The sequence below is a fragment of the Echinops telfairi genome, unplaced genomic scaffold (assembly GCF_000313985.2).
Source record: "Echinops telfairi isolate 266 unplaced genomic scaffold, ASM31398v2 ScPeMD7_12;HRSCAF=54, whole genome shotgun sequence".
NCBI lineage: Eukaryota > Metazoa > Chordata > Mammalia > Afrosoricida > Tenrecidae > Echinops > Echinops telfairi.
Window position 1 is genome coordinate 9505851 of NW_022103909.1, and position 27379 is coordinate 9533229.

The window sequence follows — 27379 nt, forward strand, 5'->3', positions numbered from 1 at the left end:
TGGGTTGGGATGTTTTCTTGATGCACAGTTAACCTTTATATAAAACTCTTTTACATGAGTCTCTGTGGATTTGTTTCTCTAAAGTACCCAGACTAATACAATCACTTTAGTCTTTTCTCCATTTATCATGATGTAAAATACGTGTGGTTTAAAAAAAGGTGGGGAAGGTTATTAATCTAACAAACTGCCTGACTGTGTTCAGGTTCCCATATGAGAGAACCGCTTTCCCCATCATTTGAAGTAATTAGCTCAAAATGGGTCTAGATGCTGTGGGGTGCTGAATCCCATACTGTATTTTCCGTACTTTCAAAAGAAAATACTATGTGATGACAATCATGAAAGGTAGTTCCGGGTCTTCAGAGTTGTTTAAGCAACAGAAGAGGCTTGAAGGCTAAGCTTCAGTAGCTTCAGGATAAATCGGTTTTGTTTAGAGGATGAGTCAACTTTAATATGTGAAACTTTTATTTGAAAACCACTAAAGAATTTCTGTGGGCTAAAGGTTGGGAATTATAAATATCTTACAAAATTCAGAGAAAAGTTATTTGATACTGTGTATGGATTTCCACTCATTAAAATGGTGTTTTTTCCCACCCATGAAGGTTGTAAACAAAAAGCTGTTGAATGCATGTGTAGATTAATGATTTAATTGGCATACTAGGATTACCTAAATAAATGTGGAATCATGAATCAATGATTCCAGGAGCATCTTAAAAAAAATGGTGTTTTCCCACACTGAATGTGATTATATTTTAAAATATCATGTAATTGGGATGAAACCAAAGCAGAACCAGAATAAGAACTTTCAACACCATAACTCAAATGTTCTAACTTATATGCCCCTGTGTGGGAAAAGCCATTACAGGTTAGGCTACTAACTGGAAGGTTGGAGGTTCCAATCCACCCAGAAGCTCTTTGGCAAAAAAGGTCAGGCAATGTATTTCCATGAAGTTGGTCACTACAAATCTTATGTAGCACAGTTCTATTCTGGCACATGGGGTTGCCGAGAGTCAGACTTTATTCTACAGCAATTAGTTTTTAAACCCATAAGTAAAAACAAAACAAAACAAAAACTAAGGCAAAACCCACTGCTGTTGAATTGCTTCTCATAGTGACCCTGTGTGACAGTGTAGAACAGCCCCACCGATTTCCCCGGCTATCCTTTTTATGCCACAGACTGCCACATCTGTCTCGTGCAGAGTATTGGTCCTGTTCTGTGCCTTTGACTTGGGTCTGACTCATACAACCCCAGGCACAATAGAGTGAAACGCTGTTGGATCCTGCACCATCATCCCGGCTGTTTTTATGCTGGAGTCCCTTGTAGCCACAGTGCGAGCTCATCTTTGGAGGATGCTCCTCTTTTATTTGAATTCCCAACCTTTATGATAGCAGTCAAGTGCTTACCCATGCTCTATCAGGCTCCTGACTCACACATATATATTTGGATATAAAATAATGCACAAAATATAAAACTTATAAGTAAGTGGAATGTGAACTAACTTCATTCTAGTTTTATATTTTAAAATTATGTAATGGTACATCCAAAATAAACATTTCTCACACTTGTACGGACCTTGATTTATTGCTTCCTTAAGCACCTGCCTAAATGCTTAGGGAGCAGGCTCCTTATGGGGACAGTATATGCCAGGTCTCTAGTAAGTTTACTGGAATTACTTTTTTAGGGTCTAATATCCTTTTTTGCACCTTATTTTACTTTCTGAGCTTTATGGGCATGGCAGTAACTCTTGAAACTACACATGCTTTACAATAGATTGAATTTAGGTTTAGAGCCTTTCAAACTCATTGGAACATTTGAATTACTGTTACCAGTAATCTGAACATCTGTACATTATTTTTCCTAATAAAGATAAATGTTTTTATTCTTTTTATTCTAAAGCAATATGCCAATTTCAAGGACGGACCTACTTTGAAGGAGAAAGAAATACAGTCTATTCCTCCTCTGGAGTGTGTGTCCTCTATGAGTGCAAGGTAAGGAAACTTATGGCTACTTCAAAAATCATTTCAGGTTTATAAAGACAGTAATCATTTCTGTGAAATCGCACCCTTGCAAAACATTTTCAAACTTGAAGGCATAGAAGATTAAAATATTAACTACAATTAAAATGTAAATTAATCCCCATTATTATTTGCAAACATATAAATTGATTGTTGTAAAGTAATATCCCCTTGAATACAAACTGATTTTTTGTCAAAATAGTTTCTATGAAATTGTCTTCCATTTTCCAAATTTATATATGATGCTAGTTTGCTGTTGTGAAGAAATTTCACCCCATTCATTGTCACTTATTATTTTGACCCAGCTCATTGCCACTCCTGGCTTTGATCAAAGTGGGAGCGATAACTCAGTTTAATTAAAGTATAAAAATTACCTGATAAAAATTAGCTCTTTACTAGAAGTATTTTGAATTATATCACAGAATAGTCCTTATAAATTTACTTGCCATGATCTCTTGTTTTCATTTTTTAAACTTTTTATTTCAATTTGAATGAAAGTTTACAGAGCATATTGATTTTCCATTCAATAATTATGCACATTTTATTTCATGGACCTGAATGCAGCTCCCATAATGCAACAGCCCTACTTCCTCTCTGTCCTGTCTTCCTTTTCCCCTGTGTTCTGAACTTCCCGCTCCGGGTGAATGCTGCCCTTTTAGATCTTGCATGACTGATGTCTAAGGAATGCAAGGCTTCATGGTATTATCGTTCACTTTATTGCTCACTCAGCCTCGAAGAACTCCTAATGATCCTGTAGAACAGAGTAGAGTTTCCTCTATGGGCTTAAGAAAACCTTATCTTTCTCACAGAGAGCCGTTAGTGGATTTGAACCGTTGAACTTATGATTAGTAGCCCAAACTTAACCCACTACACCATTCTAGTTCCCTGTTCACTTTATATAGGCCTGCCTGTTGTTTGGCTGGAATTTGATCTGCGTGCGTGAGTTCATTCCATGTTTGAAAGCTGATAGAGGCCCATGGTCTCATGATGTATACTTCTGAAGCTATTGTGATCTCCTTGATTTACTAATTAAAAAACTAAATGCTATTTAGAACATTTCCTATATTTTAGAATAGAAACTATTTCAACTTTATTATAGCTGAATGAAACTGAAGTTATATAAGATTTCTGCCTTAGGGGTTCATTTATATTTGATACTTAATTTTACTCTTTAAATGTCTCCCTCAGATGGGTTTTGAACCTACTTTCATATATATCAATTATGCAGACTATTACAATAGATTATATTATTTTAGCACAATCAAGAAACTGAAGGCATCTTTTGTAGGCTTCTCTAGAGAAGCACACCACAACTCATCATTTTGTCATACGATGCTGCCTTGTGTGTTCCTCCTGTGCCGGAAGCTATGCTACTGGCATTTCAAATCCCATCAGGGTCACTCGCGGTGAACAGGTTTCTGTGGAGCATCCAGACTGAAAACAGACTAGAAAGAAGGAATCGTCTTTCAGAGGGATTAGCCACAGAGCTGCATGAGTAACAGGAGGGCGTCATCAGATGCAGTGCTGGAAGATGAGCCCCTCAGGTTGAAGGCACTCAGAAGAAGATGCGTGAATGACTTGCTCTACGAAGCAGAGTCAAACTCAGTGACTTGGGGTGGGGGCGGGGCAGAGCTTTAGGAGCCTCCATTTGCTGATAACACACAACTGGGAAGGAGATAAAAAGGTAAAAATATTCATTAATAACTGGAACATAGAATGTATAACGTGTGAATTTAGGAAAAATGGGAGTTTCTAAAATGAGATAGACACATAAGGATTGAAATTCCAGGCATTAGTATGAAATCCCAGGCAACATGGATTGGGTATTGGCCATTTTGAACCAGGTGATCATGGCTGACTATACTGGGAATGATAGATTTAAATGAAATGTCACATTAATCCTCAAAAAGAACATTTCATGATCTATACAATTTCTCTACACCTACAAGGAAGACCCGTTAATCCATCTAGTCTTCAAATGTACCACCCACTAAAACCAGAGCTGAAGTTGTAGAATTCTAGCAGTTTCTCCCCGAATCTCCCAGGAAGCTTGTGGGGAAGGGGATGAAAGGATTTAAAACTGGGGTATAGGGGTTGGGGGAAGGGGGCTGGGGTGTTGGAGGTGTTAGAGATTGTTCCTGGGCACTGTTTACTGTCGCTAAGTCTCTGCCACTATATCCATGTCTCTTGACACTTTCTGCACCACGGATTGTGATTTTGAAGAAGGTCTCTTACATAAATAAATCTGTAACAAAGTAGATGCATGAAAACAGTACGTAATAGAAATGACATCCCCCAAATCTAGACTACTGTGTAGTAGCTAAAATAGAAGGCTGAAAGTTCCAAGAGTTATTTATTATTTATGTACTGGTAAACATAATATGCATATGAAAGCTAGACACTGAATAAGGAAGACTGAAGAACAATCAATGCATTTGAAGGATGGTGCTTTCAAAGAATGTTTCAAATATCACTGAATGCCAAATAAACAAACAAGTCTCTCTCGGAAGAAGTGCAACCAGAATGCTTCTTGGAGGCAAGGATGGCAAGACTTCGTTTTCACGTAGTTCGGACATGTCGTCAGGAGAGATCAGTCCCCGAAGAACCTCTTGCTTAGTAGAGGGGTAGTGAAAAAGGGGAAGCTTGTAGACAACTGGACATCCCGTTATAGAAGAGTTGCAGGGAGGAGAGGAGCCAGTCAGAGTGCAGTATAGCATCAATGAAACACACAACTTTCCTCTCGTTCTTTAATACTTCCTCCCCTACCCCCTACTATCATGATCCCAATTTTATTTTACAAATCTGGCTAGGGCAGAGGATGTACACTGGTACAGATCAGAGCTGGAAACACAGGGAATGCAGGACAGATAAACCCCTCAGGACCAATAATGAGTGTAGCGATACCAGGAGGGGAAAGGGAAGGTGGAGGAGGAAGGGGAAACCGATCACAATGATCTACATATAACCCCCTCCCTGGGGGATGGACAACAGAAAAGTAGGTGGAGGGAGACATTGGACAGAGTAAGATATGAAAAAATAATAATTTATAAATTATCAAGGATTTGTGTTGGAGGAAGGGTTGGGGGATGAGGGGAAAAAATGAGGAGCTGATACCAAGAACTCAAGTAGAAAGCAAATGTTTTGAGAATGATGATGGCAACAAATGTACAAATGTGCTTGACACAATGGATGTATGTATGGATTGTGATAAGAGTTGTATGAGCCCCCAGTAAAATGATTTAAAATAAAAGGAAAGTAGGAAGGTTCTCAACGAGAGAACTTGACGCAGTGACCCCAACATGAGAACAGATGTGAGGATGGCGTGGGACCAGGTCATGCTTTGTGCTGTTGTACGTGCTGTCACTCTGGGCAGAGCTGCCATGCTGGCACCTAACACCACCACCACCACCACCACCAACACATAAGATCGACAACCCCTGTTCTAAAGAGATTGGGGAGTGATGGTTGACAAGTTGATTGCCTGTGTCTTGGGTAGGGCTACTGTACAGTGATTAGAAAAGTATTTTCTGTTTGATTTCTCCTTGAGAACAATTTTGTTTAGTTTTGCTTGCAATACTATAGTACTATTTTGAGGATACGGTAGCAAACCTTTCACGAGAGACACATGGAGCTTGCTTTCATTTTTCCTAGTGACCCATAGCAGGGTCCTCTGAGAATCTCTTTAGAATAGTTTAGAAAACTTGGGAATGGTCACGGTGTGGTGGTGGTTTTTTTAAACCCGTATTTTAAAAAATTATTTTTCTCAGTAAGCTGTAGAACTAAGTCAAGCTGTATTTTTGCCACAGTTTCCATTTGGATTTGAAAACGTGCACAAAGCCATCCAAATTTCCTCGGATTACCCGGATGCTTGGCACATGGTAGCCCTGACTGCAGGGCTGGCCGTCATTCTCAGCGCTGCTGCTCTGTGGGGGACAATTCGGCCAGTTTTGGTTTCATGTCAGGAGTGCGCCCTTGGCCTGTGTAGAAGTTCTGAGAATTGAAATTTTCACATCTGGGATCTGGAAACATGAGTCAACTCTGAGTCTGAAATTCGAAACCTTTCTTTGCTTTTACCCCACAGGATCAGACCATGAAACTCATCGAGAGTTCCGCCTGTCCAGTGTTGGACTGTCCAGAATCTCAGCAGATCACCTTGTCTCATAGCTGTTGCAAGGTTTGTAAAGGTAAGATTTCATTCTCTTTTTGTGGGTGAGGTTTATGCACATGCATGTGGGACATGCATATTCAATGGTGGTGTTCGCATAATTGATGTGGAATAAAAGATGATCTCTGGTGGAGTAGTAGTGCCCCCCTTTGTTGCTAATCTTAGGCTGAGACATTTGAGACCACCAGCTGTTCTGCAGAAGAAAGACAAGGCTTTCTACCCCTGTAAAGAGTTACAGCGTCAGCAGCCCAGGTGTCAGTTCTACCTTGTCTCATAGGGTGGAAATTAGTTGGAATTGCCTCAGTGGGGTGAGTTTGCTTTTTTTTTTTTTTAAATGTTGAATGCTTGGATTTGATATTCAGCCAATGTCACTCATGTGCTGCCACCATCTGTGTATTAGTGGAAGTTTGCATGTCAGCTATGATGCTGAGCAGGTGTCTGAAGTTTCCAGACAAAGAAAGCCTGGGACGAGAGGTCTGGCAATCTCCTGAAACAGCAGTCCTTGTGGCTCACCGGTCTATCACCTCATTGTGCACAGGCGTGCTCTCTGGGGCTGACCACACAGGAGCTCACAAAACATGCACTCAAATCATTTTAGGAGGCTGGCAAATTGGCATTAAAATATAAATTTCTATATTCAAATGATCTCCTAAGATTAATAACATTTTTCTAACGGCATTCCCATGTGCTTAATTTTGCCTATTGGACCTGGGGTACAGTAGAAAATGATGGCATCTTTATTGCACTGAATTTAAACCTGTGCTCCCCGTCTCAGCTCAGCGACGTAGCCCTCCCTGCGACTCAAGATCTCTGTCTTCGACTCTCTGTGTGCTTGTTCGGAGGGAGCACAACGTTGCGGATGAGTGTTCACAATACTCGTGTTTATTTTATTGATAGTCTGTTGCTTGGCAATAGGTTGGGGTTGCTATTAATTTCACTTTTGTTTACCATCATTCTTTCCACGATGACTACTTCAAGTCCTCTTTTTTCTACTCACCTCTCCCTCTCTCACAGCCAAGTTGTCTACTGGAAAGACAGCAGCCATCACCTATGCATTGTTTGCTCTGTGTAATCTTTGTGATGATAGGTCAAGAACTCTTATACAGAAGGTTCTTGTGTTAGGAAGGGTTCTCTATAGAAACGAAAGCAGGACACTTACTAGTTTATATACTGTATATGCTTGAGTATAGGCTGACCTGAATATCAGCCAAGGCACCTAATTTTACCACAAAAACTACATTAAAAATGTGCTGTAAAGCATGAGTATATACTGTGTGTGTATATATGTAATAGGATAAGCTTATACAGTGAGAAGGACTATTAGTCCACACAGCAGTGCAGAAAGTTCAGTTCTACTCTCTTTCATGGAAGAGTTAATATACTGGAAGTCCTTCAACTCACGTGGGCTGCCTCCTGCGTTGCAAGGTCAAGGAAGCAGACAGTGGAGTCCTGTCTTGGGCAAGGCAGGCAGAGTCTGCTCTAAGGCAGCAAGCATTAGGGTGGTTACCAACCTAGAGTGGTCAGTAGCTCGGGAGCTTAGCAAGACAGACCCCAATGGGATATCGCATTCAAGCAATGCAAGGCAATGGTATCCACCAGCCTCGCTCAAGTGATGTACGCACCAACAGCAGGTCTTGAAGGAGCCTCAGATTCTAGTGACAATACCGATTGGTTGCCCTGGACCACAGGTACTGTAGCTTACAGGCTGAGGCAGAGAACTAGCTACAGCAGCAGCACATGTGCTCTAGCATGCTCCGATCCCCCGAGAGCAAGAAAGGGGGTGGGTCTTGCAGAGACATTCATCTCTGCCCTCCAATCAAACTGTGACCTGATTCATCCCACATGTTCCTATCGGCCAGGTTGGCACAATGAACCTAATTATCACAGTACTTTATAGAAGGTTTTTAGTTAAACATAAGTAAACACTATATATATGTTCTAGTTTTCAGTAGTTTCTACTTTCTTTTCAATTGAGGTTTATCCCTCTTTTACTTTGTTATTGTTGTTAGCTTTTAAAAATAATAATTTTATTAGGGGCCCATACAACTCCTATCACAATCCATGCATACATCAATTGTGTAAAGCACATTTGTACATTCATTGTCCTCATCATTCTCAAAACACTTGCTCTCCACTTAAGCCCCTGGCATCAGCTCATTTTTTCCCCTTGCCTCACTGCCCCCTGAACTTCTGATAACTTATAAATTATTATTTTGTCAGAAATCCAGGATAGATAAAGCTATAGAGACAGTAGGTGGCTTAATGGCTTTTTATGGGCATGGCACGGGAGGTTGGGAGAAATGGGGAGCTAATAACCATGCGTACAAGAAGGAAGAAAATGTTCTAAAACTGATTGTGGCAATGATTGTACCACTCTTGTGGATGTGACATAACCATTGAATTGTATGATATGTGCATTATGTGCCAAATAAAACTGTTGGGGGTAAAAAGAAAACAGTAAAATTAAATCTAGGCAAGATTGTAATGGGCCACCTCAGGAGCCAATAGATCCTACCATTAAAGGCTCTTGAACTGCTCTTTTGGGATTTAAGAATTTAAAGCATGGATTATACCCTTTCTCATTTACCCACACAGGGAGGTTCCAAAGATCATATCATCAGGCAAAAATTGGTATTATGTGAAAATTGACAATGGCCATGTCATATAACAAAATGCCAGATTACCACCTCAGTACATGTTTTTGCCACGATTTGAATAGTAGGTTATCTGTTGCTGCATCGTGTGCTACTCTGAAACTAAGTGAAATGTGGCCACATGTGCCTCCACAATCTAACCTCCCTTGCCAGTTCTGCTGAGACCAATTGTCCCTCTCATTGCACTGGCCTTCTCTGCTGGAGCCAATAACCTCTTTCAGTGGCCACCCCCAGAACTCAGACAGAATTCACGATTGTGTGGTTTGATGCCCCTTTGCCTCTCAGCCACAAGGTCATTTGGCTTCTACCCCCTCTGGCAAGTATCACAAATCTCTGCCCACACTAATACATGCCCAAAGGACACCTCATTCCCAAGCCAGCTTCCTACCCAAGGACCTTCAGCTTTACTTTTCTGTGAGCTGCGCAGCTTGCCACTCGCCTCTGCCAGCTGCTTCACGTGTAAGTGGCTTGTAGTTCAAAGCCCTTGCTCCTCCACTCATGGCTGTTCTTTGTCGATGGTCTCAAGGTCTCTTCCAGTCCACCCTGCTGCAGTAGTCCAGAGATCAAAAGATGTATCGTATTAGGTCAATCAGCTGCACAAGACTTTTTTAGTGTATTGAAGAACAAGAATGCTACTTTGAGGACTAAGGTACCCCTGACCCAAGCCACGGTATTTTCAGTTGCCTCATATGCCTGCGAAGGTTGGACATTGAATAGGAAAGAACAGAGAGGAACCAATGCATTTGAATTGTGCTGAAGAAGAATATTGAAAGTACTATGGACTGCTAAAAAGATGAATTGATCTGCATTGAATGAAGTAAAGCCAGAGTGCTCCGTGGACATGTAAGGATGGCAAGACTTTGCCTTATATACTTTGGACATGTCGTCAAAAGAGACCAGTCCTTGGAGAAGGACATCATGTTTGAGAAAGTGGAGGGGCGGCATAAAAGAATGGATTGCCAAGATGGATTGACATATCGATTGCATCAATGGGCTCAGGGATAAGAACAGTTATGAGGATGGCGCAGGACTGTGCAGTGCTGCGTTCTGTTGTGCGCACAGTTGCTATGGGTTGGAGCTGATTTGATGGCACCAAACAATGACCACCTGCCTTCCAGCTTCTGAGATGGCTCATTGCAAAGCGGGAAAATCTCCCCTTCAGAGTCCCATACACTTCATCTGCGTGTTTCTTCCGTTCATTTGGTAGAAGTTACAGATGACAGCTGGAAGACCAGACTCACTCATTTCACTTCACTGCATTCAGTGCAGAAGCAACCGTTTTATTAGAGATCACAATTTGAGAGCTAGACATTCAGAACAACTCAGCTAGAGGACTCTTCTGTGCTATTCTTTCTAACTAGCTGCTTTCCCATACTCTCTGGGTCGCTATCATTTCAACCACTGTATTTCCTTCAAAAGCTAATACACCCGCCTCCTGCAAACACACGCCTTACTTTTGGTCTCTTCTATAGCTACTATAAACTTCATAAATCCAGGGCTAATATGTACCATATCTACTTTATTCACACTGGATACCCAGAATAGTTCCTGCAAAATAGTCAGTGTTTGATAACTTTGATAAATCCATAATAGGACATCTATGGACATTTGGATTCATGAAGTCATGTAAGAAGTGATTATGGAGTAGTTCTCAGATGCTATGAACAATAAAGCACATCACTGGAATTTTAAGGGAATAAACATGTTAGTGCCATAATTAAACATATGCTCAATAGATATAGGTAGGCAAATAGGACTAAAAACACAAAAAGCAAAAGCAAAAAGCTCCAATCCCACGATCATCTGAGTGATCCCAACTCACAGCAACCCCGTGGAGGGTTCCTGCGATGGCAGCTTTTCCTGGAGCAGCGTTTGGTGAGTGAACTAGCTTGTGTTTAGAAGTCCAGTGCTTACCCGACAATGCCACTAGGGTGAACAGGACTAGATCCACAAGTATCTATCAGTTTGAAAAATGACATTTCTATTTAGGTAATTACATTGCGGCAGGGATGAAGTTACGTAAACTTATGAGCCGTCACCAAACGCTTAGAGGGAATGGGTCACTGGACCTGGGAGTTTATGCCTATTCTATCAGGAGACACCGAATTCAGTTGGCTTAGTCTAGTCCACAAAGACAATACATAGTCTGCATCCTACTTTGGTGAGTAGCAACTGTCATCTTAGAAGTTTGTGATCTGCTACATCGGGTGCAATTATTGACGTTTCCCTGTTGGGAACAAAGCAGGCTGAAGTAAACTAGAGGTACATGGTAACAGTTAGTTCATGGACCTAATGGACTATGTGAACCCCATCCTCCATGACCATGAGACCAGAACTAGATGGTGTCTGCCTACTATTGTCAACCTTTCTGAAAGCTATTCCATCCAAAGTCCTGGATTCAGTGGGAGTGAAATATCGAACAACAACAATAAAAGTCCAGACATAATGGTCTGAAAGGGCCTGGTGGAGCCACTGTCACACTTCGCAAACCTGGAACTGACCTTGTCCATGAGGCTCGACTTCCAGCCCCACAGTAGAAAGGCTGTAAGGAAAAACACACTCCCTGGAGCCTGCTTAAAACAAGTCAGCAATATACCAAAGGGAAGCGTTCGCCCAGGGGTAAAGCTTAGAAGGCAAGAGAACATAGGAAAAAGGCTGAGTGGAACTGGGGAAGCCAGAGAAGAAGTGGGAAGAGGGCTCTTACCTGGTGGGGATTGCAGTAAGTATCGTTATGCAAAATATGTGTGCAGAGGTGGATGGAAAACCAGTTTACTCTGTACACATTCATCCAAATCTCTCTCTCTCTCTCCCTATCATTTACTCTTCTGTTCTCTCTGTCTCTCTCTCACACACACCACACAATGTACTATAGTGATGATTTTGTGTATGTTTCTTTGCATTCGTTTTATAATAGAGAAATTATATTCACCTTGATTGGTATAGAGTATCTATATGACATATTAGTTCTTTCAGAAGATTGACAATCAAGTGGTTCTGCACCAGAAAATGCATTAAATACATATCTTTTTTTTCCCCTATGTCACAACCAACTATAGTACTTGCCTGATTCTACTGAAGTAGTTTAGGGGAATAGCTTTTAAATATTCCTAAGAGGTTGTCATGGCTCTTTTTCATTTTTTTCTATCACATCACTTAGAATTGATCTCAGGTGGTCTACGACATTGAGCTCCATCACGTGCTGAAAGTTCAAGATGGCCTTGCTTTTAGGCAGAGTGCCTCCGTGTGGACACCCAGAGGACTGGGCACGGCTGGTCCACCTTCTGCCTGCCCTTCCTCTCCTCAGCCCCGCAGGATGTCTTCCTGGGGTCTCTACAGCTGGACAGTCAGATTTCATAAATTGTGTAGAATTCGTAAACGTGTAGATCTAGAACTGAAATTTCATCACTTTGCTTTCCATACGACGTTGGTCAAAATAGTCACAAGACAGCCCAAATAAAATGAGAGGAAATAGGGCCAACATAGCTGGGTGCCGTGTTTAAAATTTTCAGCTTTTATTTTTAATTTATTAGAAGTGTCCAGGTAGTATTCAAATGTGGACTAGTAGAGACTAGAGGAACCCCTAAACATGTAGCCTGAGGTACCTTTGAAACTTGCCCTATGAGTGTCAGGATGGATCAGCATCAACTCGATGGCAGGAAGTTGAGTTGAGCTGATAGGTATGCTTACATATATATCTTTGCATATATGCATATATATGTTTCACCGGACACACATTTTTGGGTCCTTCTTATTGCTGCAAAAAATTGTATGTTATAGCATGTATCAAAAACATTCTCTGGTCAAATTGTGCATACTTCATCCATTCCATTTCTTTTTAAAAAATAAGTTGGTATTTTACAAAAAGCAAGTTTGGAAATAGAAAAACTATCCACCCCCATATTGTCTTATATTAAACAACTTTGTAGTCTTGAAAAACCGAGATTCTGGTATAATTGATAAGAGATGAGCCATTGGCATGACTCTCTAAAAACAACTCCAGCCTTCACATGCCTAAGAAAGCGGAGTAACAACAAGGAAGAGCAGACCATGAGCGAGTTGATTATTTGGGGGAACCAGGATTGAGAACTACTGGTATAGAGAAAGCTCAAGTGAAAATTGGAAAATTGGCCCTTCTTTAGCATTCAGCACCATTTGAGGGTAAGATTATTTTAATTTCTAACTTCAGAGATGCAAAATAAAGACACAATTTTCTGCCATGCTGTGCCTTTGGAAAATAAAATAAACACATCAATTTCTTGAGGCTTACATGTTGAGTCAGCTCACACTAATTTGTGGCTGAGTCACTTCTAGTAAAATGAGCCTTGGGTTTCCAGGCCTGCTTTGCTGGTGTTCCAGACGCTGTGCTCATTTAAACCTTTACAAAAGTAAGTTGTCCAACGCCCTTGAGTAAATATTCCCTATAGAGCAGAACATGAGATTAAAGTGGTGACCTTTCAAGTAGAGGCTCAGTTAGTGGCTGGAAACCAAGCTGTGGACAGAAATAAAGACCCCAAATCACTAGGCACCAAATTAAATCCAGCCGATTCTGTTTTCTAGGTACCGTGAAGCCATCTATCTTCAATAGTAGGTTGTCAGAAGCAGTTTAGCAAGAGTTTTTTGTTTCATATCTCTACCCCCTGCCCCGCCAAGGTGAGAGCCCTTCCAAGAAAGCGTATACCAAATTACACCATGACAGTGAGTGCTATAGCTCCTTCGCGACCAACTTTTGGAGAATTCAAAGTTTTCCAAATTATTCAGTGATCACATTCATGATTTTTGCTATGTGTTACTGATAATGCTATTTAGTTAGATATATTTTTAAGCCTAGTATTAGATCACATTTTCAATTTAGTTTCATGCCTGCACAATGGTATCCATGAAATGATGGAGTGATTTAGGTTAATATATTTCTTCTGCACATTGAATGACGCACCATTACTAATTTATATATGTTCATCCATGTGCATGAACCACACTTTGGGAGATCCTATCATCATTAATCGTCACCTCAATAAATTCATGGAGCCTTGGGGGTTACCGTGACTACACACTACCTGCAGTTAGAGCCCACCAGCAGCTCTGCAGAAGAAAGATGAGGCTGTCTACTTCTATGAAGATTTAAAAATCTCAGAAACCAGAAGTGACATTTTTAGCCTGTCCTATAGGGTATCTGAGTTACAATAGACTAGGCAGCAGTGAGTTTGTGTTTGAGATAAATTTGTATTATCTTAGGTGAAAGTGATTGAAAATCCCATCAACTGGCTTAAGCATGTGGTAGAGTTTCTTAGTATGGCTTTTCTATCCAAGTCTGTAATTTCTCCCAAATGATTGGGTGGGACTATGCTAATAGGGCATGTGGTACCACCTCTATGGCTATGAAAATGAGCTATCTTTGAAATAAGAGCAGAGGAAGAAATCAGGACTGTTGGAAGTGGCACACATTGGAGATTGCTGTCTGAAATGACAGAGGCCACACCCCAAGCCACCAGAGACTCCGGGAAGGAGCTAATGAAACAGAAAGGAGGAGCAAATGAGTCTGAGACTGAGGCAGAGCAGCAGATGGGCTTTCTGGCTAATTGCAGTAGAGGCCAAGGGGCCATGTGGCTGAGGTGTTGCTGTTTTCTAATCCTGGCCTGTGGGAAACTGTGGGAAGCCCCAATAACCCTCCTTAATTGCATTATCTGAGTTCTGTGTGGCCACTGCCATGAATTCATTGGCCTACACATATTTTGCTGCCTCAAATGTTGACTTGTTTTGGGGTATATTTGACTTGCTGATTCAAAATTGGCACCAGTTTTCTCTTTATTAGTTCTACTGTTTGACATGCAGAACATATACCATATAACAACCCTTCCATCTGCTCACTCATAAACAAATCAGGTTACTTGAATGCAGTGTTAGCTAGACTGAGATTGAAGAAGTACACACTGGCATTACTTAAAGTACTTTCTGCTGTACTAAGTTTTTATGTCAAGTTATACTTCACGAGCTAGCCTTTGAGCCACTGACTTTATAATAGCCTCAGTGTATAACCAACTAATCACCATGGGTCCATGGACAGCTTCCCTTAAAGTTCCATAATACAGAATTCTTAATAAAATATTTCCTACCTGCTTCTATCTTATCCTGCAATTTGTGGGTCTAAATTCTTCTCATATTTAAAACTAGGATGATAAATTAATAAGTTAGCTTAATAGCTGAAAAGACAGTGGAATACAACATCTAAGCAACCTGAGCTGATGCAGTCTATGTAACACAATTTCCTCAAACAGTGCCCCAAATAACCTCAGGAGCAGGCCTGCAAGCCAACACATCACGACAAAACCTTTGTCGTCGTTGGGCTGTGATATCAAACACAGCCCAGAAGTAGGATGTTGTAGTGAGTCAGGGATGGTTGCTGTCACAATCGGTAAAGGAAGATGGGAGGCTTATCTGACTTCTTTCTTGGAGCAATAGGGAAGCCAGAGAGGTCAGATAGACTCCTGCCTTCCCCACTGCTCTCGCAAACAATACATGATCAATAGGACACTGAGTCAAAAAGTACTATTGCTTCAAATATTTCAGTTCATCTATGCATAGGTTGATTTCAAACAAAACCCTGTTGAAACTAGTCTTGACGATCTATAGATGGCTGCAGACAAAGATTCCCAGTGATGGGTTTGTCTTATGGTGCCTTAAAAATAAGGGGTCCAATCGAGAGCAGAATCTGCTGGATCAATTAAATTCAAGGCAGGAAGATCAGGTCAGAAGGTTATAGCTATGGTTTTTGTGTATTTCAAAAGGATAATCTAGATAGATTTTTGTCGAGGGACATAAAATGATCATGGGGGGCGGGGTATTATAAGGAAAGTTTAAGAAAATTCAAAACTGCATTGATAATATAAAGGCTGAGTAAATGATACACCAATAAAACTGTTGGGGTTAAAAAAAAAAGAAAAGAGCTGGAGAAATTGCCACAAAGGTTTTTTTTTTTTTTTCTGGCAATGCATCTACCTGCTGATTCTTTGAATGTAGCAATGGCTGTCCATTGTTGAGTCCGAATTTTCTACTTTAAACCTTCTGTTTCTCCAAACGCTGAGAACATTTAAAAGGAACATTTAGCAGGCATCTAAAGGATGCCAAAACTGACATGGTGTAAATCAGAACACAAATCTTTGGGGAAGGGTTAGAAAGAATATAGCCTTCAAGCATATAGCCCTAGATGGAGGCTATATTAAGACATAATAGCTTCATATTTTGATTTTTTTGTTTAATAAAAGTTTATATTATTTTGCAGGGTCATTGACAGACTTGCTGTCATAATAGATCAATTCTTTAATGGAGGGTAAACTGGCTTGTGGTGAAGCTCAGTTCTGATCTCTGGCTCTTTATCGAGCATCTCTGTTTGGCTTCTTTGAATTGATTTTATTTTAGGCTCTATGCTTTTTTTAAAAGATCCTTTGTGGCTTAGTGGATTTTGCCTCAGACTATGAACCTTAAGGCTAGTGGTTTGAACCTACTAGCATCTCTATGCGACAAAGATGTAGCTTTCTGCTCCCATAGAGATTTACAGCCTTGAAAAACCTAACATAAGGTCACTGTCAGAATCGACTTGAAGGCAGTGTGTTGTGTGTTTGAAAGTAGATCACTGACAGTGTTATATTCACAGCATTATGACACTCAGGTAGGTGGGGGGGGGATTCAATATCCTCAGATAAGGAATAAAAGTTTCAGAATTGAATTTCAATGTACTTTCTTAGCCTGAACTAGATCGCATGTCCTGACGTGAACAATTATTGTGTCTACGATAGTAGAATGCAGTGATTGTTGTGGCTTCATCTTGTGAAGGATTAGTCCATTTTCCTATATGTACCAAGACATACAATAGGGTGAATAATTTACCAAAGTATGACTCTTTTTTCCCACTGAAAAGAATAGGTGCTTATAAATTTCATTGAGCTATAATTAGCGTATCACACAATTCAATAGTTCAATCATATAAAGAAGGGTTGTGCAATCATCACTACAATCAACTTTGGAACCTTCTTTTTCCTTCTTGTACCCATTGAGAAAGACACCCCACCCTCCCTTTCAAAGACCCCAACCAATCATCAATCAACTGTCTTCTTAATTCCTCCTATCCTCCTTTCTCTATACAGAGAAAAATATAAAACCAGGACAAACAGCAAACAAGGACCCAGCAACAATGACCTTATAAAACAAGCAAACACCTCGATCTGAGAGAAAGTGGGAGAATATTCAAAATTTACATTAAATTTATATTAGGTCCAGAGACAGATCAAGTTACAAAGTGTTACATTCCAGCCAATATAAAGCTGCTAAAATCCATTTTATGATGCATTTTGTCTGATATAAGGACTTTTAACCTTCCTAGGCTGGGCTCATTGGGAATTCACCAGGGACGCAATCCGAATGAGGACAACCGAATTACGGGAGCTATAGCAAAGGGAGGTGGTTGGGGTTGGATGGTTTTATGTCAACTAGACACTCCTGGCTAGGGATGTAGCCAAATCGGACAATCGAATGGTAGCTGGGTGACACCTCCTTGGGGGTACAGCCTTTAGTATTCGAGTGAGGGACTCTGGGAACCGACTCTCTCTCTGCCACTTTGCCTTCTCCTTCACTGGGACCCTGTGATCTTCTTGGTTCGCCATTCTGTGTCACTGGCATGTGCCTCCATGAGTGTGAAAAGGCACTTAAGGATGAACATTGAACTAATGGACTTGAATTGGCCTGGGCTGGAATGCCTTCTTGATCTATACCGTATATACCCGTGTATAAGCTGAGTTTTTCAGCACATTTTTAATCCAGTTTTTGTGGTAAAAAAAAGTAGGTGCCTCGGCTGATATTTGGGTCAGCTTATACTCAAGTATATACGTAAGTACTTCTTGATATAAAGCTCTTTATATGAATGCCCCTGGACTTGTTTCGGTCGACATCCTAGCCTAACACTGGTGAAGAAACCAGATTGGAAAAATCTGGGGTTTTAAATGCTTTTTTTAAACAAGCAACCATCTAAATGAGTGATCAATTATGTCCACAGGAAGTAGAACAACAGCCTGTGCGATCTAAGGATCTCAAGTAATAAAATCCAAATTTGAAAAAGGGAACAAATTTATGAAAGCTTATTAGATATAAACACACACCTTGAATGAGTGCGTCTGGGACTGAGGGCTCAGGACCACCTTTGTAAGGGATGCCAAGGTCAAAGATAATGGCGTATTCTTTCTCGGGTGAAGAGTGACTGGTGTAAATACCGCTCTCTGGCTCTGTCTGAAGGAAAGAAGATGGGTGAAAATCCAAAGATGCGCGGACACAATTAGTCCAATGGACTGATGGATCATGCACACATCCATCTGCACACCTGTGGCCAGGAGTACTGTATAATGCCTAACTCCCACTCTCAGATGTGCTGAGAGGGATCACAGTAGAAGGCCCTTGAGGGGTGGGTGGCAGGGGAATGAAAATGGAACATAATTTAAGATCATAAAACAGAGAGGTCTTATTGATTGGATAGAAAATGATGGAAAACCCAAGTCTATAGCTTTTAGTCACCCTCAGGTCAGGGTGTTAGAAAAATCACCTCACCTCTGTGATAAAAAAAATCATCCATTGAAGCATTTGCCCAGGAAAGAAGAAGAATAGAAACAGGAAACAGGAAACAGGAAACACTGGTAAAAAGTGGGATACTGACTGCATATTGAGGAGTGAGTTGAAACAAAAGGCGTATGAAAATTGTTAAATGCTCTGTGACTCTTCACCTAAGTCACAATAGAAAACATACAAGAATGAATAAAATGCACATATATATGTATGTAAATAAAGGAGAAACTAAAAGGAGGATTGCTATGAGATAGACTTGCTCTATCCATTTGCCTGTTTGAATTTTTTCCCTGTAATATAAAGCCCAATATATTTACTTTGTAGGTTATTATTACTATTCTTGTCATAGTCATTATTAACAAAGACTATATTTACTGTGCTTTTCACTCGGTGATCTCATTTGAACCTCACATTTTTGTAAGACAGATATCCTAATTTTACAGGTAGGAAAATCCAAAGGCTTAGCAAGGTTAATTAACTTACACAGCTAGGAGGTCGCTAGCTAATAAGTGCAGAGATGGGTTGCAAGCCCAGGTCTTTCAACTGCACAAGCTAACCACAGATGAATGGAAATATAATTATAAAGGTGACAGGAATGTGGCTTATTGCCAATCCATCCTATGGTTTATTTTTTAAATATTCCCTATAGATGAAAAGCAACTTACTTTAATCAAATATCAGTTTGGTAGCCATCATTAGTTAGCCTTTTGACTGGCATTTTGTATCCAAACAACAAAACCACCTAAGCAAGTCAATCCATTTACTTGTTGAGAGAATAAATCAAAATTATTATTTGATAATTTCTTAAGAGTAAATTAAAATGTGATTAATTGGAAACTTCACTTAAGTCTTTTGGTTAATAAAAGCATGCTTGATACAACATAAAGGAAAATAGGCACATCCCACTACTGTCTGATGTTGGAGGATTCTTGATGCGGAGGTGAGTGAACCCGCCATTAATGAGGCAGCTATGGACGTGATTCTCTTCACAGAGGTGGCAGAGGGCAGAGGTGATATGAGACGTCTGACAATTGAGAGAAGAGAAAATGTAGCAAGGTGAAAAGCTGAGCGATAGTTTTGAAATGATAAATCCACGAAAGAGGAGCAAGACTGCACCCTGGATGACATTTCAGTCACAGTTGCCTAAAAGTTGTTGGACACTTTATAGGTAATGTCATACAGAGACTTAGCATGGTGTGAGAACATGATTTCTGGAGTCTCTGTGTATTTTACAAAGCAGGCCAAATTTCTTCCTGCTTCGTTTTTGGAAATTTGTCTTAATTTAGAGTAAGTATAAAGTGCTTATTGAAAGTTTTGATAATGTGCTGAGCTATTGGGAGCGTGACGATGGCTTTTTAGCTGAAAGCATCCCCCTCGGGTATTGTAAAAAAAAGCAAAAAAAAAGCAATGAAGTTCATTGTAAGAAATGTGGTCTCAATTTAGCTACTTATAGAAGGAAATAAAAAGACTTGGAGAGTGCATTTTTAGCTTGTCATCTTCAGAACGAACATTTTACTTCTGAATGTTCAGTGGTAAACAGGAGCGTTTGGAGCGTGAAGAATGTTGTCGAGAGAGAAGTTGCCTAGTGATTTCAGTACAGTTACAGACGCTGCATTTTGATGGTCTTCGCCGGCCTCTGTTCTAGTTTATTTTGCTTTTGTAGAAATCACGAATTTTTTTTCTTGTCATGCCATGATGACATTTTAGGAGCATGGCTGTTTTTAAATCTTGTTGAATTGTTTCAGTGGGACATTACTGTCCTTTATGCAGCAGTTCTCAACCTTCCTCACGCCACGACCCTTTCATACAGTTCCTCACGTTGTAGTGACTCCCCCAACCATAAAATCATTTTCACTGCTACTTCATCACTGTAATATTGCTACTGTTATGAATTGGGTGAGCCCTGTGAAAGGGTCCTTCGACCCCCACAGGGGTCACGACCCACAGGTTGAGAACCACTGCTTTATAGTTTCAATTCATGGGAGCTATTTCAACTGTGGAGTAGAATTCATAATAGTCAGCTTGGATACATGGACAGCAACCCTTGAGGGGTGCGAGAGTCAATTGGATCATCACAGCATAGCTGAGACGATTGCCACTGAGCCAGTGTTCTATAGTAATTTGGTCCCCAAGTAAATTAAACCACCTCAGAGGTTCCATCCTCTAATTTGTCTCACTACGCTCTTTCCTTGGCTTTAAGCAATTGAGTTTATTCTATGCAACATGAAATAAATTCCCCTAGCCCTCTTTTCTTTTATATAAAGACTTAAATAGTAATTCATTACACAGTGTAAAACCAGATAGATAACTTATGCATCAGGCAGTTTTAAAATGCTCGAATGATGTATAATCAGGCAATCTCCATTAAATATGGATTCCTGTATTCGAGCTTTTCATTTCAGCATCTTAGTGTGATCTTTGAACAAGAGGGTCAGACAGGAAACGAGGTCTGGGGAAATTGCACCTGATTGGTGTCACTGTTCATGACACGCTCTATTGTTCTTCTCTCTCGTAAAGGCTCAGGAATCTGTGAAATCTGTTATTCCTAAAAATGCCGGCTTCTTGTAAGTGGCCATGTTTTGCCCTGCAGCTGTCCATAGAAAAATTAGTTTAAAATAATGTAGTTTTCACTTTTTAACTCTTTAAAAAAGTTTTTGTAAGAGGACGTGATTTTAAAGCATGCTAAGCGGTCTGTTTCCTTTCTTCAATGTAGCATTTCATCTGGCCTGGTCCCTATTCCGCATAGTTCCAGATAATGTTCTACCACTAACTCTCAGATTACCTTCTCATGATACTGTTTTTCTCATTAAAAAATATATATTTAAAAATATATATTTTAAATTTTATTTTGTTTATTTATTAAAAGATCATTTTGGGGGGCTCTTACAGCTCTTACAACAACCCATACATCAATTGTATCAAGAATATTTGAACCTATGCTGCCGTGATTATTTTCTAAACGTTTACTTTCTATTGAGCCCTTATCATCAGCTCCTCTTTTGTCCCTCTCCCCCATACTGGTGACCCCTTGATAAATTAAATATGATTATTATTTTCATATCTTACACCAACCACTGCCTCCCTTCCCCCATGGTTTCTATTGTTTGTCCCGCTGGGGGTGGGGGAGTATCTGTTGATCATTGAGATCAGTTCCTTTCTTCCTCCCCTCCTCTCCCCACCTCCCCCCTCCCCTCCTGGCATCTACTCCCTTTCCTGTTCCTGGATTCGTGTGTCCTGAGCTCTTAGCTCTTATCTGTACCCGTGTGCATGCTCCGGTCTAGCCCGCAGTGAAAGGCAGGGGTGGGGTCAGGACAGTGGGGCTGAGGAAAGCTCAGAGACCCAGAGGAATCCTGTGCGTTTCATCGGTGCTGTACTGCACCCTGGATGACTCAGCCCTTCCTTGTGACCCTTCTGTGAGGGGGTGTCCCCTTGTCTCCAGATGGGTTTGGTGTCTCTGCTCCAACCCTCCTCATTCTGTTTTTCTCTTTTTAAAATTCGTTTTGGACTGGAATCCTTATTCCACATATATGAAAGACTATAGTTAGCATCTTAGTGACTCCGAAAGGCAACGCACTGCCATGCGGTGGGTGCTGACTGACAGCAACCCTGAAGGGCAAGGCAGGACGGCCGCCTTGGGCTTGCAGCGCTGTAACTGCACATGGTGGTCCTCTTCTGAGGAGGAGCAGCTGGCGACTTGGAGTTCACAGCCCAACCTGTCACCACTACGTCACCAGGGATCCAGGGTCTAGGTAGCATGGACAAAATCAGAACTTAAGAAGATGTACAATTAACGTGAAGTACTAATTCAGTTAAACATGAAGAATTTTGGTGCTCATACATAGCATGTGATTCTGTAAGTGTTCAGTGAAGATGTTAACTTAAAATTAACCATATAGAGGGAAAATAGCTTCAGAGTCAAAGGAAGATATTAAATAGATGAAGGTTATTTGTTTTGCTATGGTTTCATGTAACTTAATATTTTTTCTTTCAGGATATGACTTTTGCTCTGAAAGGCATACCTGCATGGAGAACTCTGTCTGCAGAAATCTGAATGACAGGGCTGTTTGCAGCTGCCAGGATGGTTTCCGGGCCCTCCGAGAGGACAATGCTTACTGTGAAGGTAATCCTTGTAATGATGTGTAGCTCAGCTGTATAAATTTCCTAGGATTACTGCATGCAAAATTTATTAATTTCCAAGGTTGTCAAGTTGATGGGCCCATTAAATGCAGTGAATTTAATTTGAAGCATATTAATCAGCTAAAAATAATTATCTTTCAAATTACAGTTTTTCAGATATCTGCTATATGTCAGAGTAATAAGTTAATATGGTTGGTTTCTTGAATTAGAACAATACTTCCATTGTGAAATTGCTTCCTTTTTTCATAATTAGATACTGGGATAGCTCACATATTGACATGATTACTGTGGCTTGCACTTAGAATCGTAGTTAGATCTTTCCAGACAATGTTGTATAACAAAGGCAGTCAATTAACTGGAAGATGAAGTGTCCACTGCTATTTTTCTTTGTTACAGTGAGTAACCTCAGTGGTCGTAGTTATGTGCTGTGGTATTTAGTAAATACCTCTAGTGGAAAAAATAAATAATACCCTAGATATTTTTAAGAGTCATAACATGCTTTATTACCTCCTGGAAACAGTCCAAATACAGTGAGCAGGCCATTGGCATTTGCCAGTATCAGGGCTTTGAACCATTCATGAAGACCCTCAAGGCTTACGACATATGGTAATTCATAAATTTGCTGAAGCATGGGTTTGAATCATCCCCTATGACTGTATCACTACAGCGCTGAGCACTTTACATACTAGTGCATCTTACCACTAATGACAGCAGGCTTGTGCCATTTGGAAATTTGGGGGAGTAGGAGAATTCTAGACTACCTCTTCCATGAATCCAGTGTGTTCCCTGGGTCCGTGGAGACAACAATGCCAGGTTTAAACACGCAGCCTTTATTTTGCCGCAGGAGGAATGTTGACTCTAGAAACTAATTCCCTTTGTGTCCTTTTTCAAAACATACATTCTCTGCCTTCAAAATCAATACCCATTTTTAAATTGACCTTTGGATCAAAGTTTTCCTTTGTCTCAGTCAGTCTGAAAGAGGCCATTTCTTTTTGCTGGAATTATTCTCTGATAAAGTGAAAGCACATGACTTCCTCACATCCCAGTCTACAGGGCAGATTTCTTTAAGATCCCTCATTGTGAAAAAAAAAATCTTCATTGTGAAATAGTACCTCAAAGAAATGGATTTTTATATAATGATTTTTATTCATCCAATGTAGAGTTAGACTTTATACATAAAATAATGCATCTTCATTATAATGTTTGTGATAGCCAATATATAGTGAGCCCCAAAGATATCATTCATGTTCATAATGTGAAATTACATCATATGAATTTGTGTGCTACAACATAAACACTTTTTGTGACCAGAATTCCAGTTCATACATGCATGAGTTTATTCTAAACAAAACATGTTTGGATACATCTCTGGAATCGGTGGAGAGTTGCAGACAAGTTCTTTCAGAAATACACTTGTAGTCTCTTTTGGGTGCTTTCAACAAAAAGATCCAATCAGACAGTTCCTTCCAAAGGCATCTGCTGGGTCAGGTAGATTCAGTGCTCTGTCGGTTCAGAAGGTTATGGTCACTGTCTTGTAGCATTCCCAAGGGGCTATCTCGATAAATCTTCTTGATGGATACAGGACAATCAGGGGGGCTTGTTAGGAAGGACTTTTAAGAATATGAAAGCTGTCTTGGTGAGATAAAGATTAGAAAGTTCCACCAAGGAATTTTTTTGTTCTTCTCACCCCAATTCACCTGCACGATCTTCGAGGGTAGTAAGAGCTGTCTTAGGACCAACTCATTGGAAACCCTTATCTTATCCACCCGAAAGCCTGATCTTGCCCCTGGTCACCAAACTCGATGAATGTTTAAAAAGAGCATGGTTTGAGTCCCTGTAGTATCCAAAATTGCCATTTTGAGATGGTGTCTACCCAAGAGTTCTGAATTCTTGGAGAAGGGTTAGAGAGATGCCAACACTGCTGACAGAAGTGGAGTGACTCATGTGCGGGTTTTACCAAGAAAGAATCGCTTCATACTTTTGATCTTTTTGTTTTAATAAAATCTTAGTGATTTCTGTTCTTTTTTTTTTTTTCATTTTAATTTTATGAGCATTGTTTATAGTCTGAGCTGCTGATTTTTTTGCTGTTGCTAAATATGTACACTCATGAAAGAAAAGATGAGTGAGCATTTACTATGTACCCAATGATTGATTATCCAGTAAGCAAGGCAAGAATGTACTTGTACTTACCTTTACTTACTTATTAATCTGTAGTCACCAATTTCACAATTTTCCATCACATTATTCTGTACTTCTGTTTCTGCATGTGATTGGTATGTATCTTTCTTTCAACACCACAGAACCTTTCTACAGAATCACAATTTGTTTCAATTTATAATTCCTATAGCAGGTCTTCATGGACTTACTGGTGTTTACTTACAAACCTGTATTGAAATCCATGGGGACTGGTTCCCTACAGATTAGTAAATAAACCCGTGATTGCCATGCTTGTTGGGTTATCTACCTTTATATGTACCAAACACTTTTCCAGGTAATGGGCAGTGAATGATGAACCACACTGATTAGGTTCTTGTTCCCAGGAGCTAAGATTCTGGCAGGAAAGACAGACAAGAAGTGGATAAGTATAGAAGTTGATAATATTAGTTTAGGTAGTGATAAATAGGAAGGAAGAAAGAGGAAGAAAATGAAGCAAGATGATAGGATAGAGCTTGGTCGAAGATGTATTTATGTGGCGTGGCCATGGACAGCCTCCTCGGGACGGTACCAGTTTATCTGAGACTCATTGGCAAGGAAATCACTGGAAGGCAGGGCAGATCTGGAATAGAGCATTCCCAACGGGAAACAGCAAATGGAAAGGCTGTAAGTGGGGTCTTTCTCCTGCCTGTTCCTTTCCTAGCATTTGCCGGGTGGTTGCTAGCTGGCATGGAGGGTCTGTTACTGTTGTGAGGGTCTGTCCTGGCAGTTCCTTGGTTTGTATATACATCACGTCAAATGCAGCCTCTGCCTTTGTGTGCTCTTCCTTTCTCTTTATAAGGACCCCAGTCATTGAATCAAAAGCCCTTTCTAACCCAGAATAGCCTCCTCTTGATTGATTGATTACATCTGCAATGAGACTATCTCCAGTTAAGGTTATGTTCACAAGGACTGGTTGGACATGAAATTTTGACCCTCCACATGACCCTCTATGACTAAAATCTCACCTAAATATTATCTTTTCAAAAAAGTCTCACATTTTCTCATTTACAGTATCTACATCATGCATTGATGGCTATGATGGTATGGTTCATCATGGGTCAAAATTTCTCCACATGTGGACTTTTACATCTAGAAAATAAGCTATCTTCCTTGCACGATGGTAGAGCAGAGAACGTATTTGCTTAATGTGTTCTGGGAAAAGAAAAGATACCCTGTTTCCCCGAAAATAAGACAGTGTCTTATATTAATTTTTGCTCTCAAAGATGTGCTAGGTCTTATTTTCAGGGGATGTCTTATTTTTCCATGAAGAAGAATACGGTACACATTTATTGTTTATTGTTTTATTAAAAGAGATCTCGTACTTCCTGTCTGCTCCGGCTGTGCTGCGGCCAGCAGCTGTGTGGTGGCACCCCTACTACGGTCCAGAGTCCAGAGTTACAGTAGTTTCAGGGGGCCTTATTTGGGGGGAGGTTTTATTTTCAGGGGGGTGCCTTATATTTCAGTGAGAGGCAAAACTGTAAGTAGGTCTTATATTCAGGATCTGTCTTCCTTTCAGGGAATCAGGGTAGCATTGTGGAGTAGATTCATGAGTCAGAGAATGTAATTAGATAATTAGACAGAATCATCTAAATGTAGGACGCCTATAAGGATTTTTGACTAAAGTAGGCAAATGGGCAGGTCTACGCTTTCATATAGAGTGGTCATAATTTAGAATTGACGGGATGGTACACAGCTACTACAGCAACATTAGACTACTGAAAATGAGAGCTTTGTATTGAAAGAGATAACTTTGAGTAATGTGTAGATGAACTACAGACTTAGGTGTACATAGAGAACAAAAGGCTTAAATAGCAAGAGCAATTGGAAGGCTATTGCAGTACATTAGGGAAAGATGTCGGTGACTTGGACTGGGAAGGTAATAGGGGCTATTAAGAGGACGCGACATAGTATACTGCGTTCTGAAAGTAGAAGCAATGGCAGATGGTTTATTGTGGAGGGAGGATAGAGAGGAGATCAACAGAATCAAGCTTCAGAGCTGGAGCAATATGTGAATGTGAATGGTCTTGTCATTTATTGAGAAGTGGAAAAGGAAGAAGGCAGACATTTAGATAAAGTTATGTTTTATGTGAAATATTTTAATTAACATCTTTTAAAATTAGTTTAATCATCAAGGCTAGATCACTGAGATTTTACTTTCAGCTTATGTGTAATACATAATAGCTGTTTTCTCTTCTTGATGACATTACATTGAAAGAATGGCAAATTTATGATATTTAAAATTATTTTAAAATATGTAATCCTCAATTGTTTTGAAAATACTTGTTGACTTTTGATTGAGAGAGTGAATGTTTTATTCGTAGCACTTGGGATATTAGTTCAACCAGCTATTGCCAAGTCAGTTCTGACTCATGGAGACCATATATGTGTTACTGTAGAACATGTGCCATGGGATTTGCAGGAGCTGATATTTTAGAAGTAGGTTGCCAGGCTTTTTAAAATGAGATTCCTCCATGGTGTTAACAAACCCAGGGGCAAGGGAATCACAATTGATCCAAGATCAGTGGCGAGGAGGTGTAAAAGGCCTGCTAGGGGTTAATCAAGGGCAATGTAACCGAGAGGAATTACTGAAACCCAAATGAAGGCTGAGCAT

At 40.2% G+C, this 27379-nt stretch overlaps 1 protein-coding gene across 1 annotated transcript in view; it reads left to right on the plus strand.

The window, feature by feature from the left end:
- The window catches only part of NELL2 (neural EGFL like 2), a 438054-nt gene that overhangs the window by 198631 nt on the left and 212044 nt on the right, over positions 1-27379 (plus strand). Inside the window, exons 10-12 of the mRNA XM_013006940.2 lie at positions 1895-1986; positions 6095-6197; positions 22427-22555. Coding sequence (XP_012862394.1) covers positions 1895-1986; positions 6095-6197; positions 22427-22555 — 324 coding nt within the window. The remainder of the gene's footprint in view (positions 1-1894; positions 1987-6094; positions 6198-22426; positions 22556-27379) is intronic.